This window comes from Fukomys damarensis, unplaced genomic scaffold (genome assembly GCF_012274545.1).
Source record: "Fukomys damarensis isolate Sample0158 unplaced genomic scaffold, DMR_v1.0_HiC HiC_scaffold_10, whole genome shotgun sequence".
Taxonomy (NCBI): Eukaryota; Metazoa; Chordata; class Mammalia; order Rodentia; family Bathyergidae; genus Fukomys; species Fukomys damarensis.
Window position 1 is genome coordinate 5,848,436 of NW_022900922.1, and position 14,596 is coordinate 5,863,031.

General features: G+C 42.1%; 1 protein-coding gene and 1 long non-coding RNA gene across 3 annotated transcripts in view; both read right to left on the bottom strand.

Annotated features, from left to right (window-relative positions):
- Positions 1 to 2,138: 2,138 nt before the first annotated feature.
- On the bottom strand, positions 2,139 to 5,801 carry LOC117285456. Its single transcript, XR_004516479.1, has 3 exons — positions 5,487 to 5,801; positions 3,191 to 3,267; positions 2,139 to 2,383 (listed from the first exon to the last, which is right to left on the bottom strand). It is a non-coding gene; the product is annotated as an uncharacterized LOC117285456 (long non-coding RNA).
- A 3,544-nt stretch (positions 5,802 to 9,345) lies between these two features.
- Positions 9,346 to 14,596, bottom strand: part of Upf2 (UPF2 regulator of nonsense mediated mRNA decay) — a 99,659-nt gene continuing 94,408 nt past the window's right edge. For both annotated transcript variants that reach the window (XM_010621361.3, XM_010621363.2), the window contains exon 23: positions 9,346 to 10,171. In XM_010621361.3, coding sequence (XP_010619663.1) covers positions 10,162 to 10,171 — 10 coding nt within the window. In that variant the 3' untranslated portion in view covers positions 9,346 to 10,161. The remainder of the gene's footprint in view (positions 10,172 to 14,596) is intronic.

The following is a 14,596-nucleotide window of genomic DNA, read 5'->3' on the forward strand; positions in this document are numbered from 1 at the left end:
AATGTGGTATTTATGGAGAACAGACACAGGGATCATTGAAACAGAATAAAGAATCCAGACACAGCTTCACACAAGTATGGTTAAATTGACTTTGGTTTTTTGTGTTTCTTTTTTGAGACAGGAGCTTCTTTCCAAGTAGTCCAGGCTAGCCCTGAACTCACAATATAGCCCAAGCTGGCCTCAAACTTACTATCTTCCTGCCTCAGCCTCCTGAGTGCTGGGTGGATGTGCCCAGGATCGACCAACTTTTGACAGAGGTGCAAAAAGTAGGTCAGTGGGGGAAGAACAGCTTTTTAACAAATAGCGCTGGCGCAACTGGACATCCACTGGCACAAAATACTACATCTAAACCTCACACTTAATACAAAAATTAACCCAAAAGGATCCTGGACTTAACGTACAACATAAAACTTTATGGGGGAACAAAAAGCAGGAAATCTCTGGATGTAGGGTTAGTCAAACAGTAGACTTATTGTTGGTACCATAAGCATAATCCATGGAAAAGGTTGCCTCCCTGAGCTTTGGGCAGCCTGAGATTGCTGAGTGAGGTTGAGGTGTGGGAGGGACAAGCGCGGGCTGTGGAGGGGAGTCCCGCCTGATACAGATGGGGGTGCACACATGCTGCCAGCAAAAGCCACCTGGGTCTTCTGAGCTTCTCAGGGACAATGCAAAGCACGTATACAGCAAACAAGCACAAGTCAAATTAAAAGGAAAGGAAAATCCAGGTCAGGCAGAACAGAGAAGCATCAGCTTACAGTCAGCCCTTTTCTTGCAGTTTCTGTCCCTACAGGGGGCATTCTCTTTGCTCCTCAAGCCTGAGGCCCAGGCTCAAGAGTTTCAAGAGGATAGGCAGGGACTCAGCTCTAAAAGTGGCAGATTTAACAGTAGTTTCAGAGAAGAACCCCCCCACAGTGTGTCCTCTGTCTTTTCCAGGACATGTAATCAATTTCCTCAGCTCTCTGGCAAGAACTCTGCCTGCGCACCTGTAAACCTGGGAGGTCTCCAGAAACCAGGTTCATCTGACAATGCCATTTTTTTTTTTTGTACCGGGGATCAAACTCGGGTCCTTGTACTTACGAGGCAGGCAGCAGAACCACTGAGCTGCCTCCCTGGCCCCACAATGGCCATTTTTACTGTCAGCCTATAGCAGCATCAGACAAGGTGCCAGGTTATGGAAACTACAAAAACGCAAGTGGGAAGCTTCTATGAGCTATCCCTCTCAATCAACCACACCATTGGGAACTTTCCACACATCCACTCCACTCTACCCTCCACCCTTATCACTCAACCCAGGAACCCCAAGGCCCTTCACTCCACCCTCATACATCCATCAAGGCCCGACAACTTACTTGGAGAACATATTTGAATCTGTCTCTCCTATCCACTGTCAACGCCCCATAGTCCCTTGCCATCCGTCCCCTCACTGGTTTTTCTTATTCCACTTTCAGCCTACAGCTTGCTTTCCACTAGCCAGCAGAGCAGTCCTTTGAAATCAGATCACAGGACTGGGGATTTAGCTCAGTGGTTCTGGTGCCAGCCTCACAAGCACAAGGACCAGAGTTCGATCCCGGGTACCAAAAAACAAACAAACAAACAATAAATAAAAAAAATAAAATCAGATCACATTGTGTGGATGAATTTAAGTGTTATTTAGTGAAATTTTATAAATAATTGAGATAATATTGTACAGGTTCTAATACAGAAGGGGGGAAGCTAATTTAACGTAGCTGCTTTTTGTGGTAAAGACATAAGAGCTACAGTTTAAAAAAATCAGATCAAATCCATCCTACATTTTAGAGAAAATCCAAATTTCTCATTCTGGCTCATAAGGTCCTCTCTGACCTGGGCCCTGCCTATTGTCCCATTCTCCAACTTCTTTCTCCAGGCTCCTCTGAGGGCCATGCTCATTCTATTCTGACCACTTCACCTGGAATGTGCACTCCTATCCAAGGGGAGCACTCCTGTAGTTAAGGTCTTGGCTCAGCCCTTTCTTCAAAGGAAGGACTCCTCCTATGCAGGCTCAACCTCAGGCAACCATTCAGCTGTCATCATTGGCCCAATGACAGACTCCAGGAGCTCTGTGGTTAAAAAGCCCTTCAGAGTTGCCGACTTGGGCCAAAGATAGCCAGGACCTTATTGTCTTGCCTTGATCAGTGTGCATGGAACCTCCCCAGGCCATCTCTGTTCCAGGACTGGCTGCCAAAGCTAGGTGCCAAGCACACTCCCTACAGCTCCCGAAACAAGTCCTTTAGCAAAGGCAGACTGGGCAGAGTGCGACAGTGTCTGTTACAGCTTACCACTGACTGATAGTCTTCACTATTGCTTCTGTGTTGCTCCCTTGAGAATGCTTCCAGAAGCACGTCTTTCTCAGCCTTGCATCTTACTGTAATTTCCACATGACATGTACTAAGTATTGAAAGAATGCTTTGCATTCCATTTTCACAATCCCATAGGACAATCAGAATTTTATTATCAGAAGAGAAGGGGGGGAGTCTTAGGTAAATATAAAATAAAATAAAACCTTAACTAGGAAGTGGCAGGGCCACTGAACTCCAGAGCCAGCACCACTTGTACTACACTGGAGTGACGGAAAGGGGTAGTTATACCTACATCTGGTTTCCAGATGTAGCTCCAATCAGGTTACAAATTACTAAGGAGGAGAGCCATTCCTCACAATTTCAGTTTTTAATAAAATGCCCCCTATAACATGGTGAACACTGGCTCATTGATTTGGAAGCCTCCACATCCTCTTGTAATGGGTTAACAAATGGGTGGTCAAACTCATTAAATTAAGAAACAATTCTGTTTATTTTAAAATTGCTTCCTGTTTTGCTCTTTACTTCTTAAAAATCCCTTCTCAAGGAATCCTGGTAAAAACCAGAATTCAGTCCTAAGATAACTCTGAAGTCTTTCCCTTGCTTACTCTGTTTGCTGAAAGAAAAAACCTCTAGCTCATGGGGTTTCACAGACACCCACCTCTTCCAAAGGGTTCCTTTCTGAATCCTAACCCCTAACAATGGTATATTCTCAGAAAATCACTGAGGTGATCTGACCCAACAGCCTGTTCTGACCTGGGCATTTTGAGGGAGGAAGAACAGAGGAAACCAAACAAAATTAAAAAAAAAATTAATGAGAAAATTTGATGCTGAATTTAACCATCTAGTTATCTATAGGAAGATGTCATTCTTACCTGTCAAGAACCAGAACTTGGCTCAGCCCAGCTTCCCCCAAAGACTGGCATTTCCACGGCTGTTCAGGCACACGTTTCTATGGGCAAGACAGTTGTTGGAATTAGTGTGATTTTGGGGGGCTAGGTCTGAACTTGATACTGATGCCCTGCATGCAAGAGCAGTTTGTGCAATCATCAAGGACAGTGCCTGCATGGCTCACTGTGCACGGGACAATGCAACAGGCACAGACACGGAGGTGGTAATAGCACAGCTCAATTAAGCTGGCTGGAGCACTTACCCTCTACCAGCCACTGTGCTAAGACTCTTACGTCCATTATCCCACTAGTTAATTCCTCATACAACCCTAATTTACACCTACTGTATAGATGAGAGAACTGAGGGTTAGAGGTCAAAAACCACCCAAGGTCATGAAGGTAGATAGTGTCGCAGCTAGGCTCAGTGCACATCTAACAAGTGGGTGAACTGTGGCCCGCCTGGACCCTCTACCATCCTTTGAATGTAGAAAGAATTTCAGGTGCTTCTTACCTCCGGGCTTCTACTGAGAATAGGTTCTTGGCAAGTTATCTATGAAACCCTTCTGCTCACCTTGTAGATAAAGTCAATAGTTCATGGCACTAGCATGCCGTTCTGTCCCTGGGTCCAGACAAGATATTTCTTGCCAGTATTGACCTTAGTAGGCTCTAAGTTGCCATGCTGCCAGCCAGTCGGGAAACCGGGGAAAACATACCAGTGGACCTGCTCCCACCTTACAAATTCCTGAGCTCAACTGGCCAATTTGACAAGAGGAGGGAGAGGCCAGCCTGAGGTCAAATAAACTCCTATGACAAACAAAGGAGGAGTACATGATTTGGAACATGGCTGTGCCCACTCTTTGGAAATGAACAGATTCTCTCAAAATACTTACTCCAGAAGACAAAAGTATCTGCCAACATTTCACCAGAAGGCCCCTATTCCTAATCTTCCACTCCTGGATGTGGGCTGTGCTTATCTCACTTGCACAAAGGCAACCAAATGACCAGCCTTCTTTTAAGCTCCTGTGTCCACCAATGGGATGGGCACGCAAGCAGAGAGGCATCTTTAACAAAGTTCAATACAAGGAGCCCCAAAATCAAACTTGGAGAAGGACAAGACAGCCAGGTTTCCTAGAGGAGGTGATGGTTGAAAGGCAAGTTATAAGAGCCAGGTAGGAAAGGAGGGCTTTCTGGTTGAGAAAACACCACATGCAAAGGTATAGTAGTAGCAACCCTTAAACCAATCCTTCCTACATGCCAAATGTTGTGCTAAGCACTTTATGGATAACATCAATTAATTTCATCGCAATGTCCAGACTTCTTCCGTGTCTCTGCTAGAATGTTAGCTCCCTGGTAACAGAAAGCTTTCCCTCCACTTCGGTATCTCTAGGGTTCAGAGTAGTGCCAGGAATATAGACTGGGATCAATAAACAGTTATCAAATGAAACTGTGTCTTCCCATTGGTCTCCAAGTACATAAATGTTAGAATCCATGCATCCAACATTAAATGGACCACACTATCTGAAAACAAAGTTTCCCAGGGTCAAAAAAGAAACCAAAGAAAGTGAAAACATTTAGTACTTGCACATATATATGCACACCCAGAATTTGTTCCCCCCAAAAAAACTATATAAGGACAAATATTTGTTTCCAAGGCAACAAATACATAATTACCCAAAAATTTTCAGTTACTTCTCCAGAAAGAAACGTGTGATGAACAAATGACTGAGCATCCTTTCAAATTTCAATGATTAAAAGAAAAGTTCATCTAAATTAAGAATGGCAGGAATGTTATTTTATTTATAGTGTGCTTTAGGAAATTTATTTTAAATTGATTTTACCTTTGTTCAAAACAAGTCTGGAGAAAAGTGCTGGTCTGTTAATGTAAAATGCTGGGGTGCCGGGCATGGTGGCACACACCTGTAATCCCAGCACTCAGGAGGCTGAGGCAGGAGGATCGCTGTAAGTTTGAGACCAGCCTGGGCTACATAGTGAGTTCCAGGTCAGTCTCAACTATACAGTGAGACTCTGTCTCAACCCCCCCACCAAAAATGCTGGGGCCACCGAGTTCAATCCCTGGTACCAAAAAAATAAATAAAAATATAAAAATAAATAAATAAAATGCTGGAGCCAGTCATAAATAGTAGAAGGATGTTTGGAAGCCATAGATGTAAAACAGTTGGGAGTTAAAAAAAAAAAATAACTGTACTGTATACCTAAAATGTACCAATAAACTCAATGAGAGAAGAAAAAAAACAAATTAATTAGAATGAATTAAACTTACAGCTATGTGGAAACTTCCCATTGAAATTTCTGAATTAATGTAGGAAGTGCCCCTCCCTCAAACAGTTCACATAGTTCCTGGATCAGACCACTGGTCCAAAGACAGACACTTGAGGCAAGCAGGGCCAGCAATTCCCAGAATACTTGACTTGGTTGTACAGCCCATTAAGTCAGCCTCCACACCTGTGCAAGAAAAACAAAACAAAAACTTAGACATTGGCACCAAGTTTACAGGGTATGTCACAGATAGGCCAAACAGTGACTCCTACATTCCTGCCCACAAAGTTTATATGCTAATATCCTCGTGCCAAATAACTCAGCTACGACAAGTCTCCTTTTAAGGGGACAGGATACTGTGCACAAAGAAAACCCCACCTTAGGAAAATGTCCAGAAACAGATGGAGATAGAAGGGAACAGGATGGTGTGTGCTGCCCGCTGCTGTCATCAAAGTAAGAAAAACCAAGGTTCACAAAACAGGACTGTGGGATGTGATAGGAAACAAAACAAAGCCCAAATCACCCTTGGCTAGAAATCTTTAAAACAAAGGGTCTAAAACTTTTCAGCACAAGTTTTTGAGGTCAATCCTCCTTTGGGGAATGGGACTGGGCTCTGGGACAGCATTGTTCTCTGGAGGCAGAGGATGCATCATGCACTTAAAGGGCAGCTGAAAAGACAGGTGTGTGCTGACATTTGGGCAGATGCTACTTTCTACAAGTGGAAAAGAACTGAACTGCTCTCCATGGTTAGAGTTTTGTGGGAGCAAAAGAATAAGGTTTTCCTATTTAATCATCCAACTATAGAAAGTTTGACATCCCAGATAAAGAACAAAAGCAAGTTGAAGGCTACTTTGTGTAAAGGTCACTCTGAACATTTTTACCTTAGGTGATAAGCAGAGAGCAGGCAAAGCCAAAGCAGTATTTGGTAGAGTGAGGTGTGAGGAGCCAGATCTGAGCGCAGCACATCCAGAGTCTGAGGGAAGATGCCATGCTGGCCATCCAGGAGGCCCCCACAAAGTTCTCCCCGGAGAAGTGACAAGCAACTGCATCTCTGCACATGCTGCCTGCTCAGGGCTTGGGCAGACTCGGTGCCGTCCAACAGGAAGCTTGAGGCCAGGGTAGTGTCCTCTACCCATGAGTCTCCTTCCTTGACCACCGCCATCAGCAGCCCTTGCACTGAGAAAACCAGCAAGGCCTCTCGGAGCTCACCCAGCAGGAGGCATCCCAAGGTTGTGCTGGTCTGGACTGCCAAAGAAGATCCAGGCTGCACACTGCCCAGGGGCCATGAGGCTCTGCAGCTTCACTGAAAAGGGCCTCTCTCTGTAAGTCATAGGGACTGGCCTCAGGAGGAACCGACCTCACTGGTTCTTTGATCTTGGACATTCTATTTCCAGAAGTTAAGCCACCCAGTCCGTATACCTGTTATAGTGAGTGGAAATGACTACTACAGGGAAAATAAAGCTAAGGAACAGAACTTAGTTCTGCCTAAAGCCCAACAATAATTACTATGCTTGGTTTCATACTTTAGGATCCTTATAATTTCCTTTGCATTTAAGCTGGGTCTCTCATTTGCAAGTACATAATACATTGGGATATCTATGGCTGAAAATTAACTCTTGAATATATAAAAATTAAACCATTATGGGGGACTCCAGATGTGTTTCATCTCAGCCTTTACAGTATCCTAGGCTTTTCCTGACAAACCTTATAAACATTTCATATGTAGTTGGAGTCGTTAGGAAATACAGTCTACCTTTATGTACTGTTGGATTCACCACTCTGGGACTACTTCCTTCCCACGGTGAAGTTATCTCTGCTATACATAAAAAATGCTAAAACTTCAATTACTGATCCTATTGTCATGAAAGGTGCACCTCTCAAGAGTATGACTCTTCATCTGCAAAATGAGTGTTTCTTCCAATACCTACCTATATATGCTAGGATTATGTTTCATTGTATATACTGGATTTTTTGGATTTTGGCTCTAAGAGGTATTTCTTCTGTTTTTGTATCTTGCTTATCATCCTCCACCCACCCCCAAACCCCTCAGCCTGCTCTCCACCAAGTTTTCATAACTTGTCACTGAGTACTACCTACAGCTTCTCCTCCGTCTGGTTTTAAATTGGTCATGTTTGTAATGGCTAGCTGTGAGGTCAGGCCTTACGTAAGGCCTGCACAACTTAGAAAGGGGCAAGGACTTACCTTGAGACAGATCCGCAGGCTTCCCACAGGCCTTCTCAGCTCATCAGACATTAAAGAGGGATCACAAGATGCAAGGAGTAAGTCTGACAGTGAGATCTGTGAGTATTTACTTATCTTTGGCAGATAACAGAGAGAAAACGTACCTACAAGACTGACAAAGTTATGGGAATCACTTCAGGAGGCTAACCTAGACCTTTTTTTAAAAGCGTAAGCAAACATTCTGGGGGTGGCATAAATTTTATCTTGCATATGAGTAATTTGTTGTCATTCGTAACCTATCTTTGTTCCTGTAAAAGAGCAAAATGAAGCTACAATGCTGCAAAGAATCCTACACTTGAGGTACTTTGTTGTTCCCAAAACGAGTCACATCTGCTCATGATCTTATATCAAGACCACCACATACCTGACTTTTACACATCTTCTGCCTTGCTCATTGTATATATTAAAAGGGGTAAATTTAAAATTATCTCCAGCTCTTTGCAATAATTTTAAATCTAGAAAAATATAAAAATGCTAAAAACTTGTAAAACATTTTCCAAGAGAAAGTTAACAAGAGAATAGTTAAGTAACAGTATATAGGTTAGTGATGAATATAGAGACAAAGGGTGGGTAATAGGCTTCCATCAGGAAAGGAAGTTTTGAAACTTTTTTTAAAATTAAAAGAATATTTTAAATCTTTTCAAATTATAGTGACTGTAAAGCTGAATTTTAGCCATAATGATTACTGTTACTGGATATGGATTGTGTAAATCAGCTTTAGGATTAACATTGGGAAAGAAAAATAAAGCAGCGATTCTGTGGCTTTTTCTTTTTTGGTACTGGGGATCAAACTCAGACCTTACACTTGTGAGGCAGATGGCAAAGCCAGAGCTAAATCCCAGGCCCTCTGTGTCTCTTTTTTGACTTGCCTAATTTAGGGAGCTTTTACTAACTTTGCTTGAATATGCTTCAGTAAAATATTACATGTTGCCTCAGGCTAAACTATGCTGCGCCAACATTTTCCATTCTAATTGGTGTTAATTCTAAGAACAAATTTTATTCTAACTCAAATAAGATTAAGACAATATAGAATCCTGAAAGTGAAAACACTAACAGTAAAATGCTAAAGAAATGATCACTGAGAATATTTTATTATGTACAAAGATCACCCTGAAAGACGCTGATTAACCTATTCAATAGTTTTCCGAAGTCCCAAGCAAAAATGAAATCACACCAAACCCAAATTACAACACTTTATTGCAGCATTGGCAAAGGTCAAATTTCTGAAGCTGGTGAAGATTGGGCAGCATTTCCATGTGAAATGTTACAACTTTTGTTTTTTATTTAACTCTACATGCAGAAACTGAAACATGGTAAAAGAAAAATGTAAAATAGAAAAAAAGATGTAATCAAGTTGTAGCATACAGAAGTGCTCTTTAACTAAATTCACTATGCCTACTGGAAAGCAAACGAAAGACAACTATACTAATAAATTAACAGATTGTCAGAAACAGACTAAGAACCCTCATTTCTATTCAGTGGGGTGTGTGTGTGGGGAACAAAACTAAACAAAAACAAAAGCAAAAAAAAAGCTCTACTTGTTTCTGTATTTTGTTTAGAGACACAGGCTGTAACCCATGAAGGTCAACAAAATATTCTCATCTACTTCTTGTTGTCCTTCGTTTCTTTTGTGACATGCTGACTGGCACATTTTGTTTTCAATGATACTTACAATGGGCTCAACTATATCCCTGTTCTTAGGCTGGTATCTGACTTTTAAGCCATCTGACTTAAAGCTCTCTGCATACTAACAATCTTCACATTTTTCTTTCACTCAGATAGGCAATTTTTTATCACTGACTGATGGATAAAACAGATTTTCCTCCCTCATCCTTTGTTCCTCTTTAAACAAATTCCTAAACAAAAGCCTTCCTGGTGGATTATCTGCTATTTGGGTATCTTTCATCATTTTGTTGTCCTGCATGTAAGTTTTTCCTAGAAGATTTTTTTACTGCTTGCTCTATACTTTTCTACTGTAGTCCTGGAGCCCCCAAATATATCTTCTTCCAACATGGGATGTTCAATTCAGAGACACTGTAACTCAATTAAGTTTAAAACTCAAGTTCATTTTCCCCATACCATTACCATCATATCTATTTCTTCTCTGGCTCAGTCATCTCATTGGCGTTCTTGGTGTAGCTGCTCTGTAGTCAAGTGAACCATCTCATTTCTTGACTGCCATTCTCAAGAGAAGATTAACCCTCACGTGATTTCCATTACAAAAGGCCTTTTCTGCCTTGTCTGGAAGCGTCGGCTTGTTCCGGTGTTGGCAGAGGCTGGTGTTTCTGCCCCATGGCCCCAGCCTGTCCCAGGTTTAGATTCGCAACTCTCTAGACCGACATGCTGAGATGTGTCCACTGCTCTCGTTCAATTGCTGGAGGACTCCACTATCCACAACATCAGATACAGGACCTAATGAAATGACACGTGCTGCTGGATCAACGTCTCCTAAAGACAAACAGGGTGACATTAGAGACCTTACTGCTGTAGGGCAAAGCTGGGGCAAGAAAATCCCTCGAACACTGTCAAGTATCATCTAGTAGCTTCTCCAAGCTAATGATTTTAAAGAGCAAAAGCGCTATCACCTGACTAAGACAAAACAGGAGCAATTCTGACAGTAATGTAAAGAAGTGACTCCTGGATCTTTTCTGTGACTGATTTCAAAGGTGCCAAGAATTCATGATTGTGACATGGTTGAACTGTGTATTCCCAAAATGTGTATGCTGAAGTCTAACCCCCAGCACCTCAAAATGTTGACGGTATTTGGAAAAGGGTTGGTGCAGAGGTAATAAGTTAAGATGAGGCCATATGGTGTTGGGTGGGCCTCTGATCCAAAACAATAATGCTGGACACAGATGCGCACACAGAAGAACAGTGTGTGAAGATGAAGGTAGAGATGACACACCAAGGAACACAAATATTGCCAGCTAACCCCCAGGAGCTGGAAGGGAGGGTCTGGAACAGATTCTTCCTCACAGCCTCAGAAAGAAGCAACCCTGGGGGACTCCTTGATCTCAGATTTCCTGCTTCCAGAACTGTGAGACAACAAACCTCAGTTGTTTAAGATAGCCTGTGTCACTTTGTTACAAGAGTTTGAGGGGACTCATACAGTTTGCTTTTCACAGAGCAAGTTACATTAGCAAGAGATTTTTTTTTTTTCTTTTTTTGGAGACAGGGTTTCACTATGTAGTGGAGACTGGCCTGGAACTCACCATGTAGCCCAGGCTGGTCTCAAACTCACAGTGATCCTCCTGCCTCAGCCTCCCGAGTGCTGGGATTACAGGCGTGCGCCACCATGCCCGGCTTTTAGAAAGAGATTTTAAGGAATAAAATGTGAATATGGAAAAGTATATCCTCAGCTGCATATATCCACAATGCTTCCAGAACTGCAATGAATGAAAAGCAGATCAGATATAATCATTCCCTAATGAGAAGATAGAAGTCTTTCTCCTGAAATCAAGACAGAGCAGCTGTCTAAAACCTAATACTTTAAATCCAAGAAATGGTAGGAAATCATGTTCAAAATCTTACCTACCTCTAGTTATACTGTAGAGTATTATGTGACTAGTTCATAGGTCAAACAATAATTCTGAGTGATTTAAAAATTAAGAGTTCAAAAACTATTTACTATATATACTTTAGATTAAATGTTATTCTTGGAGGTACCATTTTACAATAAAACTCACTTAACCTTATAATAAGTACATTAAGAAATTATCTAATAAAAAAAGTTGGAGGGCTGGGGATTTAACTCAGTGGTGCCACCACCTGCCTTGCAAGCACAAGGTACCAAGTTCGATCCTCAGTACCAAAAAAAAAAAAAAAAGTTGGACCTGGGGCCATACACCTGTACTCCTAGACTCAGGAGGTTGGGGATTTAACTCAGTGGTGCCACCACCTGCCTTGCAAGCACAAGGTACCAAGTTCGATCCTCAGTAACAAAAAAAAAAAAAAAAGTTGGACCTGGTGCCATACACCTGTACTCCTAGCTACTCAGGAGGCTGAGTGAGACAGGAGGACTACTTGGGCCCAGGATGAGCATCATAATGAAACCCCATCTCAAAACAAATAACAAAATGAAGTCCACCTTAACATATGTTTAAAAAAAAGAAAAACGAAACAGTCTGGCAGGGCATGGAGGTGCACACCTGTAATGCCGGCACTCTGTGAGGCTGAAGCAAGGTGGATTATGAATTTAAGCCTAGACCTGGCAATTTAGTGAGTTCCTGTCTCAAAAAGGGGAAGAGTGGCTGGGGATGTAGTTCAGTGCGAAGGCCCTAGATTCAATCCCCAGTATTGCAAACACAAACACACACACGCGCACCCACACACACTCTAAGTCTGATAGTATAAACCTTAGCTCCTCTAAGTGTAACCTCCATACCAGCAGCTTTGATGTTACCTAGGAACTGTCAGAAATGATCAGAGCCTGCATTTTAATAAGTCCAGATGACTAGTATGTATTTTAAAAGTCTGAGAAGCCCCAGAGTAATTTAAATGAATGTATTTCATCTAAATCATATTAGTACTAATATTTGCCAAAGATATTGTTTCAGTTTTTTTCAATACTAACAAAGTGGAAAACAACCTTGTTTTGCATTACAGAAAACTGAGAAAAGAGTTTTACTTATAGAATGATTTCCATCTTACCTCACTGAGGGTAAGTGCTTATAATTTGTTAAAGGGCTTAAGTTTACTTTCTATTTCAAGGATCCCCTGTTTAGAAAATATTATAAAATCATAATTAATGTATAGGGGCCTATAAAAATCCACAGGTTAGAAAAACAGTCAACTTCAATAACCAGTTAGCAAATAAATTTCTTTAACTGACAATATCAATATTATTAACTGATTAAAAAAGCACCAGACAAGAATCAATTAACACATCCTCATTGGAAAGCAATTTGAGTTTACTAACAAGATTGCCCCCTCAAATTTCCTTTTACCCAGCACATATTACCACCATTAATAAGTGATTTTTAAAAAGAAAAACGCCAAGTTAAGAATCAGCTCGAAAGCAGCTTCTCAGGACTGTATCCGCAGACTGAAGTCTTGCTCCTTCACGTGGAAATCCCCACTCCAGCTCATTCTTCTGACTCCTAATGGTGCCACTGCTCCACACTCACATATCTATTCATGGTTTATCTGGCCCATGGTGAAAAGCAGAAGAAATAAAGAGGAGCCAAACCACCAGGAAGCTCTATCTCACCAGTTCGTCCTTTCCTATGGCTACAATTCTCTTAACATTTAAGAATGACAAACATGTTACCCCAAGAGAGACAACTCATGTTTACACCTTTTAAAACTACTGAAAATTGTGAGATAAGGACTTGCTGAATTGCCCAGGCTGGCCTAGAACTTGTGATCCTCCCGCCACAGCTTTCTGAGTATGTGGAATTAAGGTACGTGCCACCAGGCCTGGCTACAAAGTACCATTCTCAAGGATGACAGGACAAGGCTGAGCACTGCTGCAAGTTTAAGGCCAGCCTATAATACATACCAAAGCCCTTGCCTCAAAAAATAAAACAAAACAGTCTTTTGTGTACTCAACAAATATTTACTGAGCATCTAGTTGGTGTCAGGCACTGAGCTACTGAGGAGATATAATGAGATGGGAAAGAGAACTGGGATGGGGAGAGATGGGAGGGAAGGGAGGAGAAGTACAAAGAATCAAGACGTGTGATGATATACGTACCAATACCCACGATGAATGTATTTATTATGTACTGCAAATATGCACTAATAAAAGTTTTAAAAGTAAGAAAAATGTGAATTAAAAAGGAAAGGAACAGCCAGGGAAGATGAAGTCACTGTCCTCACAGTCTTTAATCTCATGGGGGATGGAGACAAGCTAACGGGTAATAGGGTGTGGTCTGCAGTGAGCCGTGACAGCATATTCTCAATGACCTACATCAGTCTTGAGAACACCAAGGTGAGCCTAAAGGAAGAGGAGAAATGAATCATCTAAGGAAGACTGCTTCAGAGAGTACAAAAAGAATGGCCAGGGCCAGGGATTTAGCTCAGTGGCACTCACCTGCCTGGAAAGCGCAAGGTCCTAAATTCAATCCCTGGCATTGGGGTGGAGTGGGGGGAAGAATGGCCAGAATAATACAGTTAATTAAAAAGGCTGGGCTGGGGATTTAGCTCAGTGGTGTTGCCGCCTGCCTTGCAAGCACAAAGTCCTGAGTTCGATCCCTGGTGCCAAAAAAAACCCAAAACCCAAAAACCAAAAAAAACCACAAAAACAACAACAAATAAAAAGGCCAGCTTGGTTGGGAGTAGGGGAAAGAGCAGCAAGAGATGAAGCCAAGAGAGCTAAGTATATGTGTATCATGCAGGTGCTTGCTAACCAAGCTGAAGTGTTTGGATTTCATCCTACTGGCCATGAGAAGCAATGGAGTGGTTTTAAGCAGGAGGAGTCACATAGACAGATGGCGGATTTTCATGTTAGAAAGAACACTGGGTACAGCAGAGAGAATGAACTGGAAGGAGTTGAAAGAGACTGAGAAGTCCACGAGGCAGCTGTAGCAGTAAAGCACACTTGATCTTGGCCAAAAGGCTGGGAGGGATTGCAGCAGTAATGCACATAAGAGGTGATGGTAGTGTGATCCAGGGTCTTGGTCGTAGGGTGGGAAAAAAGCTGTTTAGCAGTAGAACACAGAGGATTTAGTAACAGAATGTAGAAATTTATTACTTAGATTGGGGAATTAAGAAAAAGGGAGGAGTTCAAACTAAAACCTTTTTCCAATGTGGACTCTCGGGTGAGCAGTGGGAGAAAGGGGCTTGGGGAAGGGCACACACTGAAGTTTATGTCTGAGAGACACACAGATGGTCAATCAGAAACTCAAGGGTGAGGTCTAGGCTGGAGCTATA